The 23887-nt window shown below is 31.2% G+C and overlaps 8 protein-coding genes across 8 annotated transcripts, besides 4 other annotated features; 5 read left to right on the forward strand and 3 right to left on the reverse strand.

Annotated features, from left to right (window-relative positions):
* Positions 1–133: part of a mobile genetic element that runs on past the window's edge.
* Positions 134–1302: 1169 nt separating this feature from the next.
* Positions 1303–2922, forward strand: TVAGG3_0331280 (integrase core domain containing protein family; the record flags this gene model as incomplete). The annotated part of the gene is made up of 1 exon (XM_051230443.1): positions 1303–2922. One exon carries the CDS (start codon positions 1303–1305, stop codon positions 2920–2922), a length of 1620 nt encoding a protein of 539 aa, XP_051100173.1.
* Positions 1303–13389: a mobile genetic element.
* On the forward strand, positions 2942–3214 carry TVAGG3_0331300 (uncharacterized protein; the record flags this gene model as incomplete). The annotated part of the gene is made up of 1 exon (XM_001294358.1): positions 2942–3214. One exon carries the CDS (start codon positions 2942–2944, stop codon positions 3212–3214), a length of 273 nt encoding a protein of 90 aa, XP_001294359.1.
* On the forward strand, positions 3863–4447 carry TVAGG3_0331310 (HNH endonuclease family; the record flags this gene model as incomplete). The annotated part of the gene is made up of 1 exon (XM_051230444.1): positions 3863–4447. The coding sequence occupies one exon, from the start codon at positions 3863–3865 to the stop codon at positions 4445–4447; it is 585 nt and encodes a 194-aa protein (XP_051100174.1).
* On the forward strand, positions 4529–5283 carry TVAGG3_0331320 (Prim-pol domain family; the record flags this gene model as incomplete). The annotated part of the gene is made up of 1 exon (XM_051230445.1): positions 4529–5283. A coding segment is annotated over one exon (755 nt), but the record flags the coding sequence as incomplete, so codon positions are not given.
* On the forward strand, positions 6171–6830 carry TVAGG3_0331330 (uncharacterized protein; the record flags this gene model as incomplete). Its single annotated transcript, XM_051230446.1, has 1 exon — positions 6171–6830. A coding segment is annotated over one exon (660 nt), but the record flags the coding sequence as incomplete, so codon positions are not given.
* Positions 7393–8058, reverse strand: TVAGG3_0331340 (uncharacterized protein; the record flags this gene model as incomplete). Its single annotated transcript, XM_051230447.1, has 1 exon — positions 7393–8058. The coding sequence occupies one exon, from the start codon at positions 8056–8058 to the stop codon at positions 7393–7395; it is 666 nt and encodes a 221-aa protein (XP_051100177.1).
* TVAGG3_0331350 (phage tail repeat-like family) lies at positions 8138–9007 on the reverse strand (the record flags this gene model as incomplete). Its single annotated transcript, XM_051230448.1, has 1 exon — positions 8138–9007. The coding sequence occupies one exon, from the start codon at positions 9005–9007 to the stop codon at positions 8138–8140; it is 870 nt and encodes a 289-aa protein (XP_051100178.1).
* A 2652-nt stretch (positions 13390–16041) lies between the features above and the next one.
* Positions 16042–16071: a mobile genetic element.
* A 3478-nt stretch (positions 16072–19549) lies between these two features.
* TVAGG3_0331370 (uncharacterized protein) lies at positions 19550–20098 on the reverse strand (the record flags this gene model as incomplete). Its single annotated transcript, XM_001298788.1, has 1 exon — positions 19620–20036. The coding sequence occupies one exon, from the start codon at positions 20034–20036 to the stop codon at positions 19620–19622; it is 417 nt and encodes a 138-aa protein (XP_001298789.1).
* A 2660-nt stretch (positions 20099–22758) lies between these two features.
* Positions 22759–23887: part of a mobile genetic element that runs on past the window's edge.

A 23887-nucleotide genomic window follows, 5' to 3' on the forward strand; every position in this document is an offset into this window, starting at 1 on the left:
ACGATGCAATGAATACACAAAATTACGCAAAGACTAAAATAATGAATGCACAGAAGGCACGCGTTGCATGTATGTCAAATAAGTTTAAAAACATAAGAGAAATAGGAGAGGATACGTATCAAGTGATGCTTAAAGATAGATTTTATAGATGTGATACATGTTTACAAGAGGCATTCTTCACTTTAGATAACGCAAAATACTGGTATTTGGTTTTCATTTATGATTTTATGTATAAATGCATGGATGTTAATCGTTTTCATTTCATTGAAGGTGATACTGATTCATCTTATTGGGCAATCGCTGGCGACCCAAATCTTCCTAACACTCAAGCATTTCAAGCAATTGTAACCGATAAAAAATTTTATGATAAAAACATTTACAAATTCGCACCTTTTGATTTCTTCTGTTTTAATGAGAAATTTAAACCTAAATTAAAGAATAAAGCTGAAGAAAAAGCACATGAGAAGAAGTTATTGGGTTTAGCAATTGAGAAACAAGGTGATAACATGGTTGCTTTATGTCCTAAGTGTTATACTTCATTCAACGGTTCAATTGATGGAAGTGATTTTAAAAAGATTGCACAAAAAATGAAAGGAGTTAGTTTACGACAAAATAAACAATTAACACCTAAAAATTATTTGGATATAATAAATGATAAAGTGATATTTGATGGTCAGAATATTAATTTACAACTTAAAAACGGGTCAATGACTCGCTTAACAATCGGTAAGACTGCATTAACAGGAGCACACACTAAGGCTGTATGTTGTGAAAATGGATGTTGTATGCCATTTATTTAATACAATTTAAAATTTTATTTTTAATAAAATACCACAGAAGAGACAAAAGGAACCAAATCGATTTATACCAAATGGTTTTAACTTTCAGATTCCAAATAATCAACCACAACGAATTTTTCAAATCCCACCACAGCATCAACAGCCGCAACAACGACCACCACCACCACAACGGAGAAGAACATTCACCCCTGAAGAAAGAAATTTCAATAATTTGATGCGTCAACAAAATCAAGGGTTGAGATTTTATCCGGGTAGTAATGGTATACATATAAGGCATCCAAATTTAGATAGAAGATATACCGCTGAGATTCATATTTTACCTAATAATACGGTTAATTTTGCTGGATTTTATGATCATCATCAGGAAATCTGGACTCCACCATTTGATACCGTTTTAGAAGGAGGAACCGTTAATGATGCAATTCAATATGTAAATAATGGTTTTGATACTATGATTCAAAGAGGTGGGCACCCTTAAAACATTTATTTTATTTTTATATAAATGGATAACGCAGATTTAGAAAATTTAATTTATGATTTAGTACTTAATCAAAATTTTCCTAATTATTATGAATTAAAATCATATCTCCAAAAATATAATAAAAATATAACGGGTGATGATATGGATTATTATTATCCATATTATAAAAATGAAATTTTGAAATATCATGATAAAATAATTTCTGAAATTAAAGACAAAATTAAAAATAATGAATATACAAAGGGAAAAACTAAATCACAACTTAAACAGTTGAAAGATTTCAAAAATAAAGTATTAACAGAAGAAGATATTGATAAATTATATAAATTATATAAATTATATAATCCTGAGCCGCAAAAGCCAAAGGAACAAAAGCCAAAGAAGAAAAAGCCGAAAACAACACCAAAAGAGAAAGTAGCAAACGTTCAACAGCTAAAGGTGCAAAACGCCCAGGTCCTTCAGACCATAAATGAAGCACAAGCTTTAATTTATGATTCATTAGTTAAACCATATTCAGCCCGACTTTTAAATGAAGATCAACTTTTGGAATTCATCCTTCAACATAAACTCGAAGCGGGAAAGTATATTAAACTTTTATATACAGCATATTTAAAACAAATGAATAGAATACATCCAGAATTAATGAAAGGAAAATCAACAACTAAAACTTCATCATCCAAAATCAAAGCAGATAAAATTAAACCACCTGCAACACCAAACCCTCCAACGACAGTACCTCCTCCTCCTTCAGTTAATCCTTCATCATTCACTTTATTATATCCATTTCAAACATTAAAGAAGCAAAAAGATTTTAAAAAGGATTTTAAAAAGGATTTCAAAATATTAAATAAACCAACTGACCCAAAAATTCAACCGTTAAAGGAAAAATTTAGTCGCCCTTCATTTGCACCATATCCATATTCATACGAAATCGATCATTTAGAATATTCAAGAGGAAACGTTACTTATTTATTTGCCATTAACATTAACACCAGATATTTATATTGCATTCCGGTGAAAGGGAAAACAGAACAGGAAACAAGAAGAGCTATTCAATACTTACTAGATCATGAAAGAGTAGATAATATAAGGGGTGATGGTGATAAAGGATTTCAGGCAGCTATGGCTCATTATTTCCCACAAATTAATTTTTACTTTTCATCCTCTCCATATACGTTTCATAATAAAATAGTTGATGCGGTAATGAGAACTCTTAGAGATGCGTTAGGGGTTAACGGTCAGATATACTGGGATGGAAATCATGACTCCATCATACAGCAGTTAGTATATTATTACAATAATACATGGCATAGAACAATAAACATGAAACCGGTGGAAATGAAAAATGATATTTCAAAAGAATGGGAATATATTAGAAAGCAAATGGAAAGGTTGAATGATGTTAAACGTGAACAAATTAATTCGGGGCTCATGAATTTTAAACAAGGGGATAAAGTTTTGATTCATCTCGATTATGGAAAAACTGATAAATCAATGACAAAAAGAAGACGAAGATTTGACACAATAGCTGAATTTGTTAGATATATTAACGGCAATGCATTAGTTAAAGTTGAAGTTGACAATAAATTAATAGAAATTCCGATTTATTTTATTACTCCATTATATTTAAATAATATTTAATTTTTTTATTTCGTAAGAAATGAGTAACAACGAAGCAGTCAAGAGTCCAGACGATGAATATAAAAAGAAACTAAACAGAATTAAATCAAAAATATGTTATTACAAAAAGAAGCCACAATGTGGTGGGGTTGAAAACGATAAAGAGAGGAAAGAAATAATCGAAAAATTAGAAACTTATCGTTCAATCCTTAAACTGAGTGAAGCAAAAATAAAAGAATTTAATAGAATAAATAAATTGATTGGAAGAGATGAATTTAATAAAGATGAATTTTTAAACTCTATCCAAATTTAATTTTTATTCCTCTTCGACAACATCTCTCTTTCCATCATTACCGCATAACCACATTTTCTCAATTTTAGTGGTTTGTTATTTTTAACATGTTCTTGCATCATTTTTATCATTTCCTCCCTTGTTATGATTCGTGGTAAATTTTGAGCTTGTGGGGTATTCATTTATGATAAAAATAAAAATTTGTTATCACTTATTTTATCGTGAAGTGACTCAAAGAGTCCGGAGACAAAGTCTCATGTTTTTAGGTTATTCAATAATTAATTATTTTTGAAGAACTGAAGGTGCTACCATGCTACCATGTGCTACCAGGTCATTTAACTTCTCTGAAAATTACTGACAACACGACATTTTGACAACAACACAGGAGGAAGGTAGTTATGAATTATTTTTGAAGAACTGAAGGTGCTACCATGCTACCATGTGCTACCAGGTCATTTAACTTCTCTGAAAATTACTGACAACACGACATTTTGACAACAACACAGGAAATAAACTTCTTCTTCGTAAATGTTTTTGTCATGACTTCTTCTTCGTAAATGTTTTTGTCATGACTTCTTCTTCGTAAATGTTTTTGTCATGAATTTTCCCGAAATAAACATATATTTTAGTTTTTTAAAAAAATATATTTTATTTTGTATGTAAAGACAGATGTACGCTGAACTTGTTGGTCAAGATGTATGGAAAGAATGTTTACAAGATGAAGAGTATGAAATTCACTGTTCTGAGCCTTTTGAAATAAGGAAGAAAGAAACCAAGAGAATTATACATGAATATAACAGAGGAATAGGTTATATTTGTGTAACATTAAACCTCAAAAAGTACCAAAAACATGTTCTCATAGCTACTCATTTTATTTCCAATCCGAACAATTTACCGTGTGTGGACCATATAAACCATCAAAGAGACGACAACAGAATCTCAAACCTTCGTTGGTGTTCTAGATCTGAAAACAATAGAAATAAAAGCAAGTATGGTGATATAGTTTATGAGTTCGTTGATGAAATATCTGACGAAGCAATTGAAATAAACTCTTATGGAAAGCATGACTTAGAGTTCTACTACTATGTTGAGAATGAGGACGCATTCTATTACTATACAGGAGTTAACTATAGAAAAATGCATGTTTGTTTCCTAAAATCAGGAATTGCATATGTTACTTTGACGGATACTGAAGGAAAGAAAGTTCAAGTTCGTTTAAACGTTTTCAAGAGGTTATATGATATTCAGTTTTGAACCATGAATTTTCATGAATTTCCTTAAGACAGAAAAATAAAGTTAGTTATTAATTATTTTTATTTTTTTATTCCTATATAAATGACAGCAACAAACAACAACAGCAACTATATCGTTTCTGATGAAAATATCATTGATTCATTAGCTGAGGAATTAGTTGTGGCAGAAACTAAAACCCTCAACGAAAGAATTGGTGAAAACAAGATTGATTTACATAACTACCTCAAACACGATGGAGGAAGAGGAAGGAAAACTGGTATGGCTTTATTAGTAAATAAAATTTCAAATTTAACGATTATAGATGTTGATATCAATAAATCATACAATGATGAACTTAAAGAAACAGTTAGAAAAGACATTTTATCAAAACTTTCGGATAAAGATGTTATCGTTAAAACCGCTTCAGGAGGTCTTCACATTTATTGCAACACTAATTTCTTCTATTCAACCTCGAACAGAATGATTAAATGTTATTCCTGCAATGATTATGATATTGATATAATGACTTCAATGGATGATTCAAAGCGTTCATTAGTGGTTATGGCTGATTCAAGAGTTCGCAAGAATGCAACAGAACCAATCAAAACATACTCATTCATTCGTGGAAGTTATGATTCAACATTAACTAGAACAGTAAACGATATATTAAATGATTTGAATATTAAGGTAAGAGTTGAACAGAAGAACGAAGAAATAAAGAGTATAATGAATGAAAACAAAGATGTAAACATTGATGATAAACTAGCTCAAAGCATAGTTGATGGCATCTGTGATTTTGAAGTACATAATGACGGTGGAAACATGAATTTAGAAAAAGAAGTTACATTATTCACACTGTTTCAAGCTATTAATTCGTTACCTAATCATTTAATTAATGAAGCATACGATAACGTTTATAACTTCTGCAATTTAACTGAAAATGCAAAAAGTAATTTTGAAAAAGCACGTAATAGATATGCACATTTAATGACTTCTCCATTTGTTTTAGTGAAGATTCTAAAACTATATCAAAAGGAATATTATGATGAATATGTTTTACCTTTATTACGTAAGCCAAAAATAACATTTGATATCAAACTTGACGACTCGTTTTTGATAACAGATATTAGACGCAAGGCTGAAAATCATCAGTATAAAAACAGTTCTGAAGTAATTGAGGATTTATCACGTGTAATCCGTTTTGTAGATTGTGGAAATAAATATTTCATTCAGAAAGATTACAACATACACGACAAAATGAATCAAATATCATTTGTTCTTCAATCAAACATGAAAGAGTCACTCAAAATGATTAAATTATTTAAAGAAGAAGGTAAAACATAAAACAGCATGGGATGTACTACTAAATCAATTGTCTTCATTAACCGTTAAGGGTGTTTGCTTTAAATCTGATTCCCCCGATGTTTTCTCAACGTTTCAAGGTTATAAATACAACGTTCTCGAAAAACCAGATTACTCAAAAATTGAGATGTTTATGAATTTCATTAAAGAAGCATTTGTGATAATAACATGAAGTGTATAAATACCTTCTCGCTGGATTGCATCAATGATTCAACATCCCGGAATCAAGAATGAAACAGCAATTATTTTGAAAGGACTTCAGGGAACAGGTAAAAACAGATTTACAGACATTATTTCTGAACTCCTCGCTGGTTATTCATGTAAAAACATTACCGAAATAAGTGAGCTAACGGGTAATTTCAATTCAGTAGTTGAAAATAAAATGTTTCTTGTACTTAATGAACTCAAGAATGTGGGTGAAGACAGACTCGCAAACTTCAACGCTTTGAAATCAATTATTACGGATAATGAGATAAGAATTAATGAAAAGAATCAACCCAGAAGAACTGCTCAGAACGTTGCAAACTTCATTTTCGTAACTAACAACGTCTACCCTGTCAAAATTGAAGTTGGAGACAGAAGATACGTAGTTTTAAGAGTTAATGGTAAATTCAAGGGTCAATTTGATTACTTCAAGAATTTAATGGATTCATGCACAAAGGAATTTTATGATAATTTACTGACGTATTTTATGCAATATAACCTTTCATCATTTAATGTACGAATCATACCGATGACTGAAGCCAAACAAGATTTAATTGAATTATCTTCAAATCCTTTAGATGTATGGATAAATACACATTATGATGAATTGTGTGCAGGTATGACGTGTGAAAATGCTCTATTCTGCAAACCATCAGACATGAAAGACAAAAACTTTCAAATGAGTATTAAGGATAAATGTGATAGGAAACATAGAAGAATAGACGGTAAACAAACATGGTATTATGTTTTGAAAGAAGAAATGAAAGGATTATATAAACAGGTTGAACCAAACGATAATGAGGAATCATTTACTGATGATGAAATACCTGTAAATGAGCCGCTAAGCGGCGAGACCTGAAGGTCTAGCTTTATAAAGTATGATTGGAATTTATTTTTGAATAACCCATGATGTTGTCAAAATGTCGTGTTGTCACACTTTTTCAGAGAAGTTAAATGACCTGGTAGCACATGGTAGCATGGTAGCACCTTCAGTTCTTCAATAATTAATTATTTTTGAATAATTGGGAAATAAATTTACGTCAAATATGCAATTTATAAAATCTTATGTCGACAGGCTACGTAGCACAGTGGTCTAAGGTGGTGTTATGGAGGGGTCAAGGTCTGTGGTTCGAACCGCGACAGCGCCGTATTTTCTTATTTTCTTTGTTTGTCTTGTTTGTCGTGAATAAAAAGTGTCATAAAAGTGCTCTATCTTCCACGGGAATAAATAAAAAATTTACTTTATTTCTTCTTTATTTCTTCTTTATTTTTTGTTCCCGTGAAGAAGGGTTTTGCTGTTTTTTCTCAGCCGAAATCAATGATTTTTTCATTTTTGGAATCCTTAGTGAATGAGGAATCTTTTCTCTCGTGGAAGCTTTGACCAAAAATAAATGGTTCATTTACTCACAATATTTTTGTACAAAACGACCCCAAACTTTTAACTTCTTTTCTGCAGCTTCAAATGCTATCTTAGCGAGTTCATATTCTCTAAATTCTCTCTTTAAATCTTCTTGTTCCCATTGGTCTAGTTCGTATGGAGAATCTCTATAACCATAATATATCTCACGTTCATGTTCTAATTGTTTTTCACACATTTTTCCAACTTCTTCTTCGAACAAAGGTTTAGCATTCTCCACTGTATCTTCGAGTTCTTCTTCATCTAACTTCTCATGAACTTTCTTGTCTATGGAGTCCATAATATCTTTGACATAAAATGCATACTTTACAGAGCACCATTCAGCAACAAAATGAACGAGGTCAGGATGTATGTAAATACCTTTGAATTCATTCATAACGCCCTTAGTAAGCTCATAAAATGCTCGTTTTGAGGTTGAGCCACTTTTGGCTCCACCGTATTCGTTCAACCAAAACTCAAGAATTTCCTGCATTTTAGTACTATTGAGAAATCTGTTTAAATGGTTTAACTTTCCTGCTTCTCTTGCCATCTTTGTTGCATTAATGTAACCATCCTTGTCTCTACGTAAGACTTCAATACCGTTATAAGTGCCTTTTGTGAATGTTTCACCATTAGATTTGTTCGTGAACGTCTGTGCTTCGACCGACATTACTGTTCTTACATACAAAATAAAAAAATAAATAAAAATAATTTTAAAACTAATGAAATTAATTATTTTTGGACTGAATTCATTGAACTCTATACCATGCGAATACAGTCATAAATGGTGGCATGTAATCTTTACTTTGTCCCGTTGTTTGTGTATATCCTGAAACGCGATGTGTATGGTTTCCTTCTCCCTGAGTGTCACTCCAGTAACAATTTATGGCAAATTTAACATCATCTTTAACATCATATCCTTTACCTTTTGTCATTCCTGACCAATCCCAATATCTATGCTTATGCCAACCTGCTTGAGATGTACTTAAATCTATGTAGTGACTGTGTGCAGGTAAATTTTCACCCGTAATTGTTTTACTTCCCCCTGTTTCCTTTGAAGAGTTTGCACAATACAAAAACCTGTCGACTATTTGTTCCCATGCACCAACACCAAACATTGCTTGAGGACCTCTCACATCCATAGATGTATAAATAGAACCTACTGGGTTCATTAAATCAAACATATGAGATATTATAGGATTGTCTCTTTTGAACTTAAAATATAGTGTAACTATTTCGGGTTTCTTCTGGTTTGTGTCAGAATATTTTTTATAATATAATCTTATGTTTTCAGGGTATGTAAAATCTTGACTATAATATTTTATTTTGTCATCTTCATAATAGTATACTATTCTCGTTTTTTCTATTGCATTATATCTTTTATATCTATAATAATCTAAATATAATGTTTGCTTTTTTGGGTCTACACGTGCGTCAACACCATAGTCATAATAATATGGTGCTGGAGCTACGTTAGACAATGTCATATCTGTCATATCTGTCATTTCATAAACTCTTAAATATTTCTTTTGTTCGTCTCCATATAAGTTTAAGTAGCAGTTGTTGTCTAATGGAACTTTAACTTGTGTGCCATTATTCTTTATATAGCCTACATACATTTCATTGTTATTTTTCGGAATGAGTTTATACCGTATACCATTTCTTAAGGACTGTACAAACTCCCATCTAAAATATTTGTTTTCTTCATAGACGGAAAAGTCACCAGCAATAGTTTCAATATTTTTTGTTCCAACTAAACTTTGGTATATTTCGTTAACATATTCCTTATCTGCCTTCTTTGCTAACTCATCGTTAACATATTCCTTATCTGCCTTCTTTGCTAACTCATCGTTAACAAATGATATATCTGCTTTAAGGTCTAAACATTCTGAAACCCATCCTGTATCAGCTTTAGTTTTAAGAATCTTCGATGTCCGTTCATGATACCATTCAACCCTTTCTATAATTTTATTATCTTTTTCATTAACATATTCCTTATCTGCCTTCTTTGCTAACTCATCGTTAACATATTCCTTATCTGCTTTCTTCATTATGTCATTAGGAAACCTTTTATGAATTCCTCATTTAAATTAAATCTTCCAATCTTCAAAACTTTAGGAAATGCATTTAATGCGTAATATCTTTGTTCTTCTGGTGGAATTGATGTTATATCATCCGTTATTCCTTTAATTTTTGAATTCATAAATAAAATTTCTTTTATATTTGATATCACTGCACCACCTTTGCAAACGAATTCGAAATGGTCATTTTTCAATACTATCTCAAATCTCCATATTTCAACATTTGCGTTTGTTCTGCCGTCTTTGAATTATATGCATATATGGCGTATGTAATGGTCTGTGGTTGCTGTTGTTTAATCATTTATTACGATTTAAAATAAATATTTAATCTGTTATCTCATCAGCTATTTTTTCTATTTGAAATTGCCATAATATTTCATTCATAAATTCTAAATCACAATCAAATAGGTCAGTTATTCTAAATTTAATATTTGATAAATCTTTTGAATGAAGAATAAATGAATTCCCGGATAATTGAACGGATATGATAAAGAAAATATGTTTAAGTTGATGGATAAAATGTTTTGTATTGATGGGTAAGAGTTAGGGTCTAATGTTTGATGTGAAATCTCATTGGGGTATTAACTTATCACATTTGATTAAAATGAAATTAGAACCAGTGTCAGAATACAAAACATCCCAACATCTTTTTCAAAATTTAATATCCCCAACAATGAACGAAGACGAGGAGTACAAAATTTAATTTTCAGCGGAAATTTAATAAGGTTATTTATTTCATCAAGTTCAAAAAGTTTATCGGGTTTTGATTTAAAATTTTCTTCATACCATACGATAAATGATTCATTTAAATAACTTAAAATCATGTTAATACCCATTTCGTTATCACATTATTTATATACATATCATACGTTTTTAGGTCTACGACCCCCGCTATGCGGCTCATGGTCATCTTTAATAAATGAGATATAATCTGAAGGTCTAAAAGAATGGGATTAAATTTACCACTCACAGAAACGAGAGTAACATTATAAATTCCGCTAACTGTTAAATTTAATTCACAGTTATTATTCGAAATATATTGATAATTGACATTTTTTTATTACGATTAAAAATATGGTAAAGCGTTATTTTCCAGTGATAAATAAAACTAGAATAAGATTACCTCAAGAATTCATAAATTCAACGAATAAGAATTCATTCATGTTATAAATTTTAGTGTTTTCAGAAAATATGAGTCGATGTCATATTCATCATCAGGTTATATTTCACTTCATTCAAATTTAGTTCAATCAAACCATATAATGACCATTTCATAAGATTTTCAGATGGTATTAAAAATGTAATTGAGAGATTAAAATATGAACAGATTGACAATATCGAATTTTTGGAATTTTGGTTTAAATATCCCGATGGAAAAAAGATTGAAGTTAAAGATAAAGCTGATACTATAACAAAAACAATTACAATGACCGATCCGGATAGTGGGGAACAAAAAAATAAACAAACGATAGAAACTGGTGAAAGGTCAATTATTATCGATTATGATTCAAAGGATTATTATTCGATAATGTTAATGCTTGAATATTAAATAGCCTTAACAAAGAATTTTTCAAGTGATATTTTATATTCATCAACTATTTTATTATAAATATCATTATATGTTAAATGAAGTTCAGTTGTTGTTCCGTTCTTTGATATCTTAATTGTGCTAATATCCTTTATAGGATTTATTTTTGCAACTGTTCCGCAGCATGAAACTCATCATCTATGAAAAATTGAATCTTCACGTCTGAATCTTGAACATCACAAAGAATGGCGATAATGTGAATTAATGATTCATAAGGTAAAATAATTAAACCGGATTGGTCAATTAAATTTATTATTGAATCATAATTATCAGTTATGATATCACGGTAAATTTTCATTAATTCAGAATTAATGTCTATTTTATATGGCGCATTGCGACTGTAATCGTAGATTCCTGGGTTCTCGATGTTTGATGAAAGAGGTGGGGGGTATGTTGGATAAGTGGGAATTTCAACAGGTTCTTTACCAGGTTCAGATAAAATGATTGGGTCTCCATTCTCATGGTTTTCTTCATTCTCCTCATTCTTCGGTAAGTCACGAGTTAATAAATTTGGTTGAGTTGCTGACCTTGTTAATTCAGGACTAACATTAACTTTAACATTTTGAATAATTCGTGATTTATCATCATTTACGTTATAACCAACCGTAATCTCTGCTTTTGCGTTAGTGTTCTTTTGACTAGTGAAACGTCTTCTCATTTATATTCGAATAAAAAAATATATTTAAACTTTTATTTTGCTGGAACTTTTGAATCTATTATTTCCTGTATTTGTTCATGAAGTTGATTTTTAGCATTTTCATCGAAATTAATAGACCGAATATATTCATTAATTGCATTCTTATAATCATCTGATTTCTCAAATTTTCTTTTATCTGATTCCTTAACTAAATCATAAGTTAAACCTCGTTGCTGATATAATGGTTTCTTAATTAAATCTTTGAATGCTTGAGATAAAGCACCTGATGCAATTCTTGCTACTATAATTGGTTGGAATTGCTGTTTAAGTTCATCTTTAACATTTGCGAAAACTGGATCGAATAAAGCAACTTTAAAGAATTTCTTAGCTGGAATTTCAGGTCTTAAATTTGCATATTGACCATCAAACTGGTTAGAATATCGTGGTAATCCATCCGGTCCCTCTTCAATAGCATTTAATTCTTCATTGAAGTAAGAATATGGATTATGACGGTATGAATTAATTGGACCATTTTCACCTTCTCCAATGTATTGTTTAACAGCTTTTCCATTTTCATCAAATTGCATAGGATAATGTTCATTATATGCTTTACGTTTAGGATAATCCGTCATTGTTAATTTATACCCATTTATGACTTTAATATTTCCTTGACCATCAGTAACGAAAACTTCATTTATTCCATCAGGTTTTCCATTTGGACCCGTAATGTCTGCTTCGTGTGCTTCCCAATTTGGTCCGTGACGTTTGGCATATGCTTGAGCTTCTGGTAATGTTAAAACGTTTCTCATTTGTTTAACATCCTTTTGAAGACCGGCAACAATGTGGACTAATTCTTTCATTCCGTCTGGAACTTTCATAGTTCTATTATATGCACCCTTTTTGTTTGTTCCTTGTTTTAATGGAACCTGTAGAAGATTTGCAATTTCTGTCATGTTTAATTATAAATAAAAAATAAAAATTAATTATAAAAAGTTATTCGAATTTAATGGAACCTTTATTTAAATCAACTATTATTTTTCCATGTTCTCCTAATTGTTGATATTGTGTGTAAAGTTCATTAATGCTCATTGGTAAATTCACTTGATAAAGCATAACGTTCAACTGTTGACGACTAAAACCACTGAAAATGAAAAGGGTGGACAGGTTTGATTTAATGTTTGTGCTTAATGCTTTAAAGTATTGAACAGCCATGAAGAATGAACACTGAATGTGTCGACATTGAGTTAATAATTGATTAAAATATGATTTCTCATTAGTTATTAGTTTTGATTTCACCGCATCATCTAGAAAAATGAGTGAATGCAAAAATTCTCTATCAAAATTTGAAATAGAAAGTGTTTCAAATAATTCATCCCGTTGTTTATCAATAATTTTATCCTCTAATCCTTGCTTCTTGATTGTATTATATAATTCTTTATACATTACAAAGTTTTTTAAATAATCTTCTGCTTCTTCTTGTGATAAATAAATAATTGGAATTTTGATTAAATGCTTTAAAGATTCAAATGTATCATCTGAAGGTGAACCTGAACGGTTGATATAAATTAACACATGTGAATAGGGTGAAGTGTTAGCAATAATGATAATTTGTTTTAATATCGTTAATGTTTTACCTTTATTTTGTTTACCAATTGCTGCAGTGATTGAATTTAAGTAACATTCAGAATATGGAATTTTCATTAATTTTTCCTTAGATAGAGCATTTCTATTATCACTCAATGCTTCATTAATCATATCATCTACGTATGTATTATATACTCCTGCTAATTCTTCATAAGGGGTGGATGAATTTAAATCCATTTAATCAAAAATAAATTTATAATTTTAAACATTTCTATTCATCAATATTTCATCATATGAACTTCTATACTGCGGTGGTGTACCTGTTGGATGATATTTCAAACCTTCATCCGGTGTCCATGTCCAATATGTAGTCCTAGTAAACCAAACCTGAGGAGGATTTGTCACTTTTGAACAGTAAGTGTCATTTTCACCCTGAATGATTGGATAAGCTTTCACTTGTACTGTAACTTGTGAGTTGAAAGTTTCTAATCCATCAAAGAATATACCCGCTCCATCACGTTGAACTGGAATAGTGCATAAGAATGAAGTTTGGTCTTTCCATGTTCTAGCTAATGGTGTGCCATCATCATCATTCAGTGGTCTAGTTAATGAGTCCTCGTATTCTTCTGTGCATTCATTCACTCCATCTAAATCAGAAGCTTGAAGCATACGTGTAAAGAATATGTCACCCACTGTGGTCATCGCTTGATCGGGGAAGTTTCTGGAATCTATAGTGACCTGAAGACCTCGAAGCATTGGATTTTCTAAAACCGTTCTTTGCATTGCATTCTTCGGAAATGTTAACACAACATCTGTAACATTATGAAGAGCGTATGAGAAATCTGAGCTAATACCTTCAGGAGTGATGCAACCTCCATTTAGTGAACGAACGTCAATATGTTGAGCTGGAATCATGAATGGATCTTCCTTACTAAATAAACGTGGTATTGCTTTAACTGATTCTTCAATTAAACCGTATCCTGGTGTAATGCATTTATCCTCTAAAACTTCCATCTTTGTGCATGAAATTAACGTCTTCAACTGTTGCGTCAGCAGATGTAGCGGCTAAGCTTGTAATTAATTTGGCAGGAAGTCCGATTTGTTGGAATTTGCGATCATATTTATAAACATGATTCATAATCTTTTCATAATTTTCATCAGTTATCTTTTCATAAACGTAATTTTGTAAATCAGCAACTCTTAACGGGTCAACCTGACAAAATACTAAAGTATCCCTGAAAACATAATATTTAAGAATGATATCACCAAATGATTTAGGATAATCATCGAACGCCTGAAATGCTAACAAATCATTTACCGGAATAATCATATCAAAAGTTGACATCAAACTTCTTTTCATTTGCTTTCTTGAAAACTTCTGAAGGGTCAATATATTTACCACATTACTGAGTTATCATATTTTTGAAATTATTATATAACGAATGAACAAAACTTTTTAACTTTCCTTTCTGATTTTGGTTTATATGTTGCAAATGCGAAAGATTCACGGGCGCAATCCATCTGAAGATAACCGCAATCACCTCTTTTCGGTTTCTACTTCTAATTGCTTTAAAGCTTGATTTGATGATTTATAACCAACGAATAAACGCATGCATTTAAAAGCCGGCATCACATGTGAAAGCTTTATTTGAAACTAGAGTTGCTTTAACTTTGGCGTTTAATATATGTGTCACCTAGTTGGTTCACATCATGAGCCGGATTTGTAATTCTTAAATGAGTTTGTTTATCATCAAAAATATGGAGCATCAGAGTCATAGCATGAACTTTCAAGTTCTCTATAATATCTTCTACCATCATTCTTTGCGAATATTTCATTTATCTTTTCGAATGAATGAAATTACATTTCCATTAATCGGTTTAGTGTTTGCACCAAATAGTTAGTCGTCATTTTATTAATAAATAAAAAATCAAAATTAAAAGATGAAAATGAATTTTTAATTTTAATGAAATAATCAACTATGGCTGCAGGATTCTTTAAGAAACTGTGGGATAAAGTAAAAAGAGGGAGCGCATAAAGTTTGGGAAACAATGAAGAAAGGAGCAAATTGGAATTTAAGAATAAAGAAGCAATTAGTGACGTTGCTGAACAAATAGCACCTAATGTTCCGGTAAGGGAAGTATTAAATAAAGGAGATAAGGTTTATCGTCGACTACAACCGATACTAAGATAAAAATAATATTTATTTTTCCACTATCTACCCCTATTTTATTAAGTATTCCTTCAGCAATTCCACCAACTGCGTTACCTGCTTGTGCTCCCATCGCCGGATTACCTGCTTTAGCACCTAATACTCCTATGATATTCCTGCCGTTTTCGCTACTGGTGCCAAAAAGTTTGCAACGGGTTTAATAATCTTTTGATGAACCCAACTTGCAGCTTTCTTAATTCCTTCCCATAATTTTTTAAGAATCCTGCCGCCATCTCTGATTTAATATTAATTAAAAAATATATTTCATCACTTATATTCTAATTTTTTATTTAATGATAAATGAAACCGATTTTAAAAATAAATGAAACAGAGGAGGAAGAAATAAATGAAAGTGAAAATGTTCAACAAAAAATAAACGTTGTTAAACCAATTACTGAAATAAAAATTTTTTCATCTGTTGATGAATTTAATGACTATTATGCTAATAATAAAAAATTATTTGAAGAATTGACAACATGTAAATTGAATAAAATGTTTAAAGTTGAGGACAGAGTCCAAGACCCGGAGGGTCATGGATTCAAAATTTCAAAAAGAGTAGGTGACAAAAGTGCATACTCTTAAACAACCGTCGGATTTCCGGGTGAAATCGTGACACACTTTCGTCTTTCGTAGGCAGTGGTGGTTGTTACAAAAGGTAACTTCGAATGTAGCGTGAAATCTGCAAAAAAAAATTCTGAAATTTGAATGGAGAACACAAAAATTGAATAGTTTACGTCAATAAAAAGGAGAAAAATGAAGCCAATGTGTCTCGAACCTAGGACTTGGAGCAGCAATCCCACTGTTTATCCCATTACACTACATGCATCTCTCACCTCAGTAAATGAGATCAACTATATGATAACTTTTTCCCCATTATATTCTTGTGGAAAAGTGACAAATAGCAACTTTGACCCTCTCTCAATTTCAAAAATAAAAGGTGTTGTTAGTTTAAAATCTATTCCTCAATCAAGAATCACCTCATTAATGAAAATTGATGATTTAACAAAAAGAATAGAAATTATTGAAGAGCGAATAAATCAAATTATTGATTTCATAAATCATGACTCGTTGAGCCCGGGTCCTTAAAGCTCAAGGCACAAAGTGCCCAGGACTTAAAGTCCATCACTGAGTTCAAGGTTATATTCATCAAATATTTCATTATTAAATGCAACTTCTGCTAGTTTATTTATTTTTTCAATACGATCTTTGAAAGTCTATCGTTTTAATTTTTTCTGAAGTTTTTCATTTTCTAGTTCTGAAAACTTTATTTGGATGATATTTAAACCCGTTAAATTCTTTTTCCTCAGTTTTGATCATTAATTTACAAAGAACTTTTGTGGTTGGAATTCGTTTAAACCATTTATCATTAATATTTGTTATAAATTCAATATCTGGAATTAATTCCCAAATTTTTGCATTTTCAATTAATTTATTATCAAATGCAAAAGCAATAGGTTTAATATTAAACTTACCTTTATAATATATACTTTCTACATAATCATCGAAATAAACATCTACTTGTTTAACATTTTCAAGAATTGGTGAAAGAACATCCATTAATTGATTGACGGTTACGAATCTTGATCCACTCATTTTCATACGAATTAAAAAAATAAATTATTCAAAAAATGTAAGACATGAATTTTAAAGTTTATTTTTCATTCATGAATGATAATTATATCTGATTTCTTTTATTCTCTCGTACATACTAGATTTGAAAAATTCGGAACTTTTACCATAATCTCCTAAATGTTTTCTTATCCCTAACGTGTGCCAGTTATTATATGAAACTGTATAAACTTTATCTTTATCTTTACACCTTTCATCACTTCCAATATATTTATATCTCAGTTTTGATTTAGCATTTTCATATTCATTAGCGTTTAATAATTCACAGTCTTCCTTTTTAAATTGATGTTTAAGATATTCAGGATTTAATACTCTACGTTTATATGCTCCTAACTTAGTTCTAAAGTTTTTCTACAAAATTTAGGAATTCCATCCTCTTTAATGTCATCAATGATTTCCATTTCATTATTTTCAATTTCTTCTTCTCGTTTATGAGGTCTTTGATTATGACTCCATTGATTCCATGAAATTAAATATTCTTTATCATTATATTTATACCTCATTAGCTTATTTTGGCTTTCATATTCATTTAATAATTCACAATCTTCATTTTTAAATTGAAGTTTAACCCATTCAGGATTTAAACAATGTTTAATTAATCGCGGAATATCTGACATCATCTATATATAGCTTCTTTTATAAAAGATAAAAAATAAATTATTTTAAAATTAATGTTAAAAATTAATGTGTTTATAAATAAATATATTTTAATGCATCGTCTATATATAGATGCAACAAAAAAAGTCACACAACCCGCACTCATATACTACTAAAGTGAGAGATTTTCCGTTCTAATAAATATATTTGATAACCGGGGTGTTCCCCGGAATCAAATAAATTATCATATCGAGAATCGGAGATCCTTGCAGTTTCGATTTTTTCGAAAAGTGAGAGATTTTCCGTTCTAATAAATATATTTGATAACCGGGGTGTTCCCCGGAATCAAATAAATTAGCATTACTAACATTCCTTTTTTATTTAAAATTTTCAATTCTTAAAACAAAGTTTTACTTCTATTTAATTATTTGCCATGAAAGTATAGAACATTAAAAATTCATCCTACTACCTCCACCCTTATAATACCTTCAAAAAAATTATATCTCAATTTATTTTCTATCTTTATATTGATGTGCTTATTCAAAAACACCAAATCATAAGTCTTCAGTTCTCAAAATACTCTCAAATTATCTCATTGCGCATATTTTGAAATTTGATAATTTTAAATTGTTAAAAAATTCATTAATCACAGTAAAATTGTTGCATGCTAAGATCAGTCATAATGTAAACCTCTCAATTTTATTGTCGTGGGAAGTATCTCAATTCCTTCAAAAAAATTGAAAAACTATTTAATTTTAAAAATATAATACTTTTAATTAGTTAATTAATTGGAGATATTTTTTAAAATCACTTTTGATAATACTTTTGAGAACTTTAATTCAAAAAATATATTCAAAAATATTCAGGATATCAAGAGGGAATTGTTCCTTATGAGGTATAGTTATGATGTATACCTCATAAGGAACAATTCCCTCCTTAAAATCGTAGACATTTTTATACTTATTAATCAACCATTCAAAATCATATTCCTCTGAAAAGTTATTTTATTAAAATTTAGAATTTTAATAATATAGAGTTTGAATTTCATACAATACCTATATATTTTCAATAATGGAATTTGAAAACCATTCTCAAAAGTTCTCAGAAAACCTTTTTTTCATTAATTTTAAGAAATCTGAGTATTAAATTAAGTGATAAATTCGTTTGACACTACTTTAATTTTTAAATTCAAAAAATTATATGTGCTTCTTAAAATGACTCAAAAAAATTTTATTATAAATAATATATAATATTAAAATCCCACAACATTTTTTTACTTTACATAATCGTACTTCCTCGATGATTAATTTCCACACAATTTCTATCGTTGACCGAACTTAGCATGCAACAAAATATCTATATACAATAATTAACTAACTGATTCTATATAGATTTGCATTTATTTAATATATTTGAATATCATTTACATCTTATTGAATTAGATCATAAATCACAGTTCCCTAATATACTATCTAGCTAACCATTATTGTTGCGCAACTTACATGTGATTAAACACACGTGTATAATTCTGTACAACTCATATCTCTATCAATACTTTATTTATAATCAAAACAAAGGTTAAAATTGTATACCCTGTCACTGTAGAGTATTCTCCCAACTTTAAAGTGAAAATCAAAATTTGATATTTTAGTAATTTCATGTGAGATCGTTATTTTATAGGAAAACATACTGAAAATGTTTATAAGATGTTTCTCTATCATATGCCAAAATATCATGGTTTAAATGCTCTCCTAAGTGTCTATAACTGAATTTTAGGGCAATAACCTTATTCTAAATGTTGGGAAAGTAGGGTAGAAGTACTTTGAAAAAGCATTCAAACATGGATATATTTACTATTATAAACAGATAGATAATAATATAATGTGGAAATTAAGGATCAGAAGATTAATATCCTGCAAAAGTTCCTCTTGTTATAGGATTTGTTCTTAGAGATGCACCTATTTTTCTTAACTGAGGAAGTTGTGATTGGGCTCTCTTTTGTATTTGTCCTGTATTCTTAGTTCTTAAATCAACAATTTCTTCTACCGAAAGTCTGTGAAGAGGATCTGATGATTTTGCAGTTGCATTGAATAAGAGAAATGGCTCCACGATTCTATTTTGTTGTGCATGAGCTTGCCGAAGTTTCATTTTTGTGAATCTTTTTTCCCACTCATGTGTAATAACATCTTTATTTACTTTATTAGTAGAGTTTGATCTTGTTGATGGAACTATCATCATTTCACGGCTAATTTGTTGATTCGAGTAATTTAATCGAGAATCTATGGGATTTCGCAAGAAATTTCGAAGTTCATCCCCACTCATTGATGTATTAGATATCATTGAGTCATCCGAGCTATTCGATCTTGCAGTGGTATTCATAAAAGTCATATTACTTTTTAAAAAATTTATATAAAATTTGTACGTTACAACTAGAAAATCACTAATTAAATATTTATTTTCTCGTCCTAAACATCCCTGTGAGGAATGACCAATATTTTTGTTTCCTGTACAGAAAAAATTAGGGTCTCACATTATGTCACTCAACAAATCTTTTTACATCATTGGGTAAATCAGCTGGATATGACCTTTTTAAATTTCTTTTCAATTCTTTAATCGCATCATGTTTTAAAGGTGATGACTAATCAATTTTACCATATTTATCAAAAAAAAAAAGGTATTGGGGCCTCCAGGCACTTCGTGCCCTCTAGCCCCGAAGATGTTTAGTATAAAACAGCTTTTTAACTTCACTTAAAATGCCACGTAAGCTACGTAAGAATATACGTAAGAGGAAGAGAGCATTGAAACATTCAATAGTAAGACTGACACCACAACAACAGTTGCAACAACAAATGCTGAATGACCCCACTATGTTGCAACAAATGTCAAGCAATCCTATGCTCTTAAACCGAGTTTTTGGTGCACAGAGTGGAGGTTTAAGAGCGGCACTTTTAGCGAAAATGGCAGGCTATGGTGGAGCTGCAGACGGAACAGCATATAACCCTCAAAGTCAAATGAATTTGAGTTCACTCAAAATCAAATAACAGATGTCAAAAAGTCAAACATAGACATACAGAAGCAAATAAGTGAAAACGAAAAGAAACTAGAATATGACAGACACACAAAGAAACTCAATGAGTTAAACGTAGAGAAAAAGAAAAAGAAGAACAACTGAAAAACTAAGTACAGAGGAATATGCGAAAAAAGTGTCAGAAAAAGCAGCAGAAGTAGCAAAAATGGAACAAGATGTTTTAAATTTGAAAAACCATACTACTCAATATAAAGTACTGAAGATGAAGAGATAAAACAAAAGCCATAAAGACATATATGGATAGCGATGAGTATAAAAAAGAAGTTGAAGCAAATGTAAAGGCAGAAAAACTTTTACAGTTGCAAAACCAAACCGTACAGTATGAAAACTTAGCACTAGAAAGTAAAAATAACGACGCAGCCATGCAAAAGGCAATGAAAAGCGCAGATATATAAAAGCTAACAATGACTGGTTAGATGCCCAAGCCAACGCTAAAGCAGCCCAGCTTATAGGGTCAATAAGGACAAAAATACAAGCGGATGAAGACAGTTCAAATGAAGCTTTAACAAATGCTGACTTTAAGAACGCCTTCGAAGCTCTTCATAGTAAGGTGAAACTAGTGAACGACTTCTCATCTGGAAAGAAACTGAAGTCTGAAGGTTTCGACAAAGAGTTAAAAGAAGTAGCACAAAATATGACGAAAATAACAGATGCAGCAACGAGACAGGCAGTTCAAAGTGCTATGACGCCGTTAGAGCAACTGTTGTGAAAGTCAAGAAAAAGAGTTACAACAGACCAAAACAGACCTAGTAAATGCTTTCTTAAAAACGAAAAGTCAGGTAGGACATTATGCTGCAGATGGAACATATGTGCCAGCTGGTGGAACTTATATACCAGCTGGTGGAACTTATAATACTAGCTAGTGAACTTATATACCACCAAACCTCCAAGAGAAGCACCTGCACCAGGACTACCTAAAACATTTACATCGTCACATGGACACAGACACAGGCATGCACCAAAACCAACACAACCACCTCCACAACCAGCACAGCAACCAACAGTTCAAAACCCTGCACAACAACCACCTCCACAACCAGCACAGCAACCAACAGTTCAAAACCCTGCACAACAACACAAACAGAGCAAGGACATAAAGAAGTAGAGAACAAGGAAACCAAGAATTCTTAAAAATGCTTAAAGAAGACTATGGTTACCCAGATACTATTGACTTTAGTGACCGATATAAAGAAGCTATTCGAAAGTTAAGGATGGAAATACTGACCCGAACCTATTTAGCTTTATGGCTCTGCACCAAAGGGGATATAATCTCAAACCTGGAAAATACAAGCTCGCTAAGGGATATGATTTAATAGCATATCATCCAAATGACATGAACGAATTTACTCCGAGATATTTGATGTCAGAGCTAAATGACAATTTAACTCTCTTCATGAAACGCGTAAAAAATAGAGACGGAACGAAAGAAGAAAGGTTTGTGAGTCCGGATGACTTAGAAAGGGAACTTGTTGAAAACGGTCTCGGAATATATGAAATGCCAGCAGATGAGGTACAAGAAACTCCACAGGAAGAAGTTCAGATACAACCAGACATGGAAGAAATAGTTCAGCAACAACAGCTAGAAGAGCCTGAAGGAAACGAACAAGTCACTCTTTGGAAACTAACTTCACAGAACTAGATGAAGATTTGGAACAGCCGAAAAATCTTGACCCTCAACAAGTGTATGCGGAGAATATGGAATATTTCCAAGAGTCTAAAAAAAATTCGGCTGACATAGTAGAAGAATATCGAAAAATGTTTGCCGACATACAAAAGACTCCAACACCAGATGAAAATATTCAGCATAGAATGGAAGAACTGAAAGAAAATGTACACAAATACAACCCTTTTTACTTACGAGCATTTAACGTTCAATCTTCGGATGAACTCGGTGAAAATAAAAGGTTAAATTTCAAGAAAACATATAGAAATGAAACATTGTTTAAAGTTCATTCAGAACCTAACCAAGATGGAAACAAACCTACTTTTGTTTCTGCAGACGATGGAACTACAATGAGATGGGGTCATAAAGCTAATCCGGATAGGTGGTTCATAAACTTACAACCACAATTCCAAGAAGTTGTAGACGCAATGGAAGTCAATGGTGAACGAGATATAGCTGGTATTTTAAGCGCGGCTTTAATGCCATTGAAAGATATGAAACATGCAGATATTTTGGACCAGTATGAAATGAACATGGCTGATGGAAATATAACACCTGACGTTCTAGAACATTTATCTCAAAGAACTACACAGAACCATAGAGATGGTATATTTGGTGAAGAGTTTAGAAAGAAAGTTAGGGAGGAGAAGGAAGAGAACCTATTGTACATGACCTTGCAAACGAAAGTTTACAAAATGTCATAAAAACTTACTTTGCAGACAATGAACTGAGAAGGGATGAATATTAAGAAAACTCAATGGACAGTACAAATGAAATGTTAGTATTGAAAAACATGTTCCTTGACAAAATAAAACCAACTACAGAAATAAACGACGCAAGACTGAAAGATTGGGTAAAAGCTTTCCCATTCACAAAAGATATAGTTGGTAACATGGAAAGAAACCAGAATGGCTACAAAAACATATATTTGGAAACGAGCTTATTCCATATGGACAGGCACTGTTTGAAGAGCTTGAACCGGAAACTCAGACAGAGTCATGCAAACAATAAGCGACGACTCAAATACAAACTATGACAAACTCTTTCTAGGATATAGGTTACCTGAGATGGGCGACCAGAGCCCAAAGCAAAAAGGACATGGAAATTTGCAACATACTAGATGAACATGAGGCAAAGATGCAACAACTTGAAGCAGAGGCAAGTTACCAAAAGCGACACCAAAGAAGAAGAAAGAGTAGAACAAAGTGAAAGTAGTGAAAAGTAACTTCATCTAGTGAAAGTAGTGGCAATGAAGGAAAAAGAAGAGTTAAAAACTCAGTCAGGAAGAAAGTAAAGCTTGGTCACGTGGTTCTATTATACATATAAATCCAACTATTCTATATTTTTACCCATATGAAATGTACGCCGTCAGAATATAACGCCAACAGTTTTGGGATGCCATGAATGGAAATGTTTCCGAAT

The sequence above is a fragment of the Trichomonas vaginalis genome, chromosome V (assembly GCF_026262505.1).
Source record: "Trichomonas vaginalis G3 chromosome V, whole genome shotgun sequence".
Classification (NCBI taxonomy): domain Eukaryota; phylum Parabasalia; order Trichomonadida; family Trichomonadidae; genus Trichomonas; species Trichomonas vaginalis.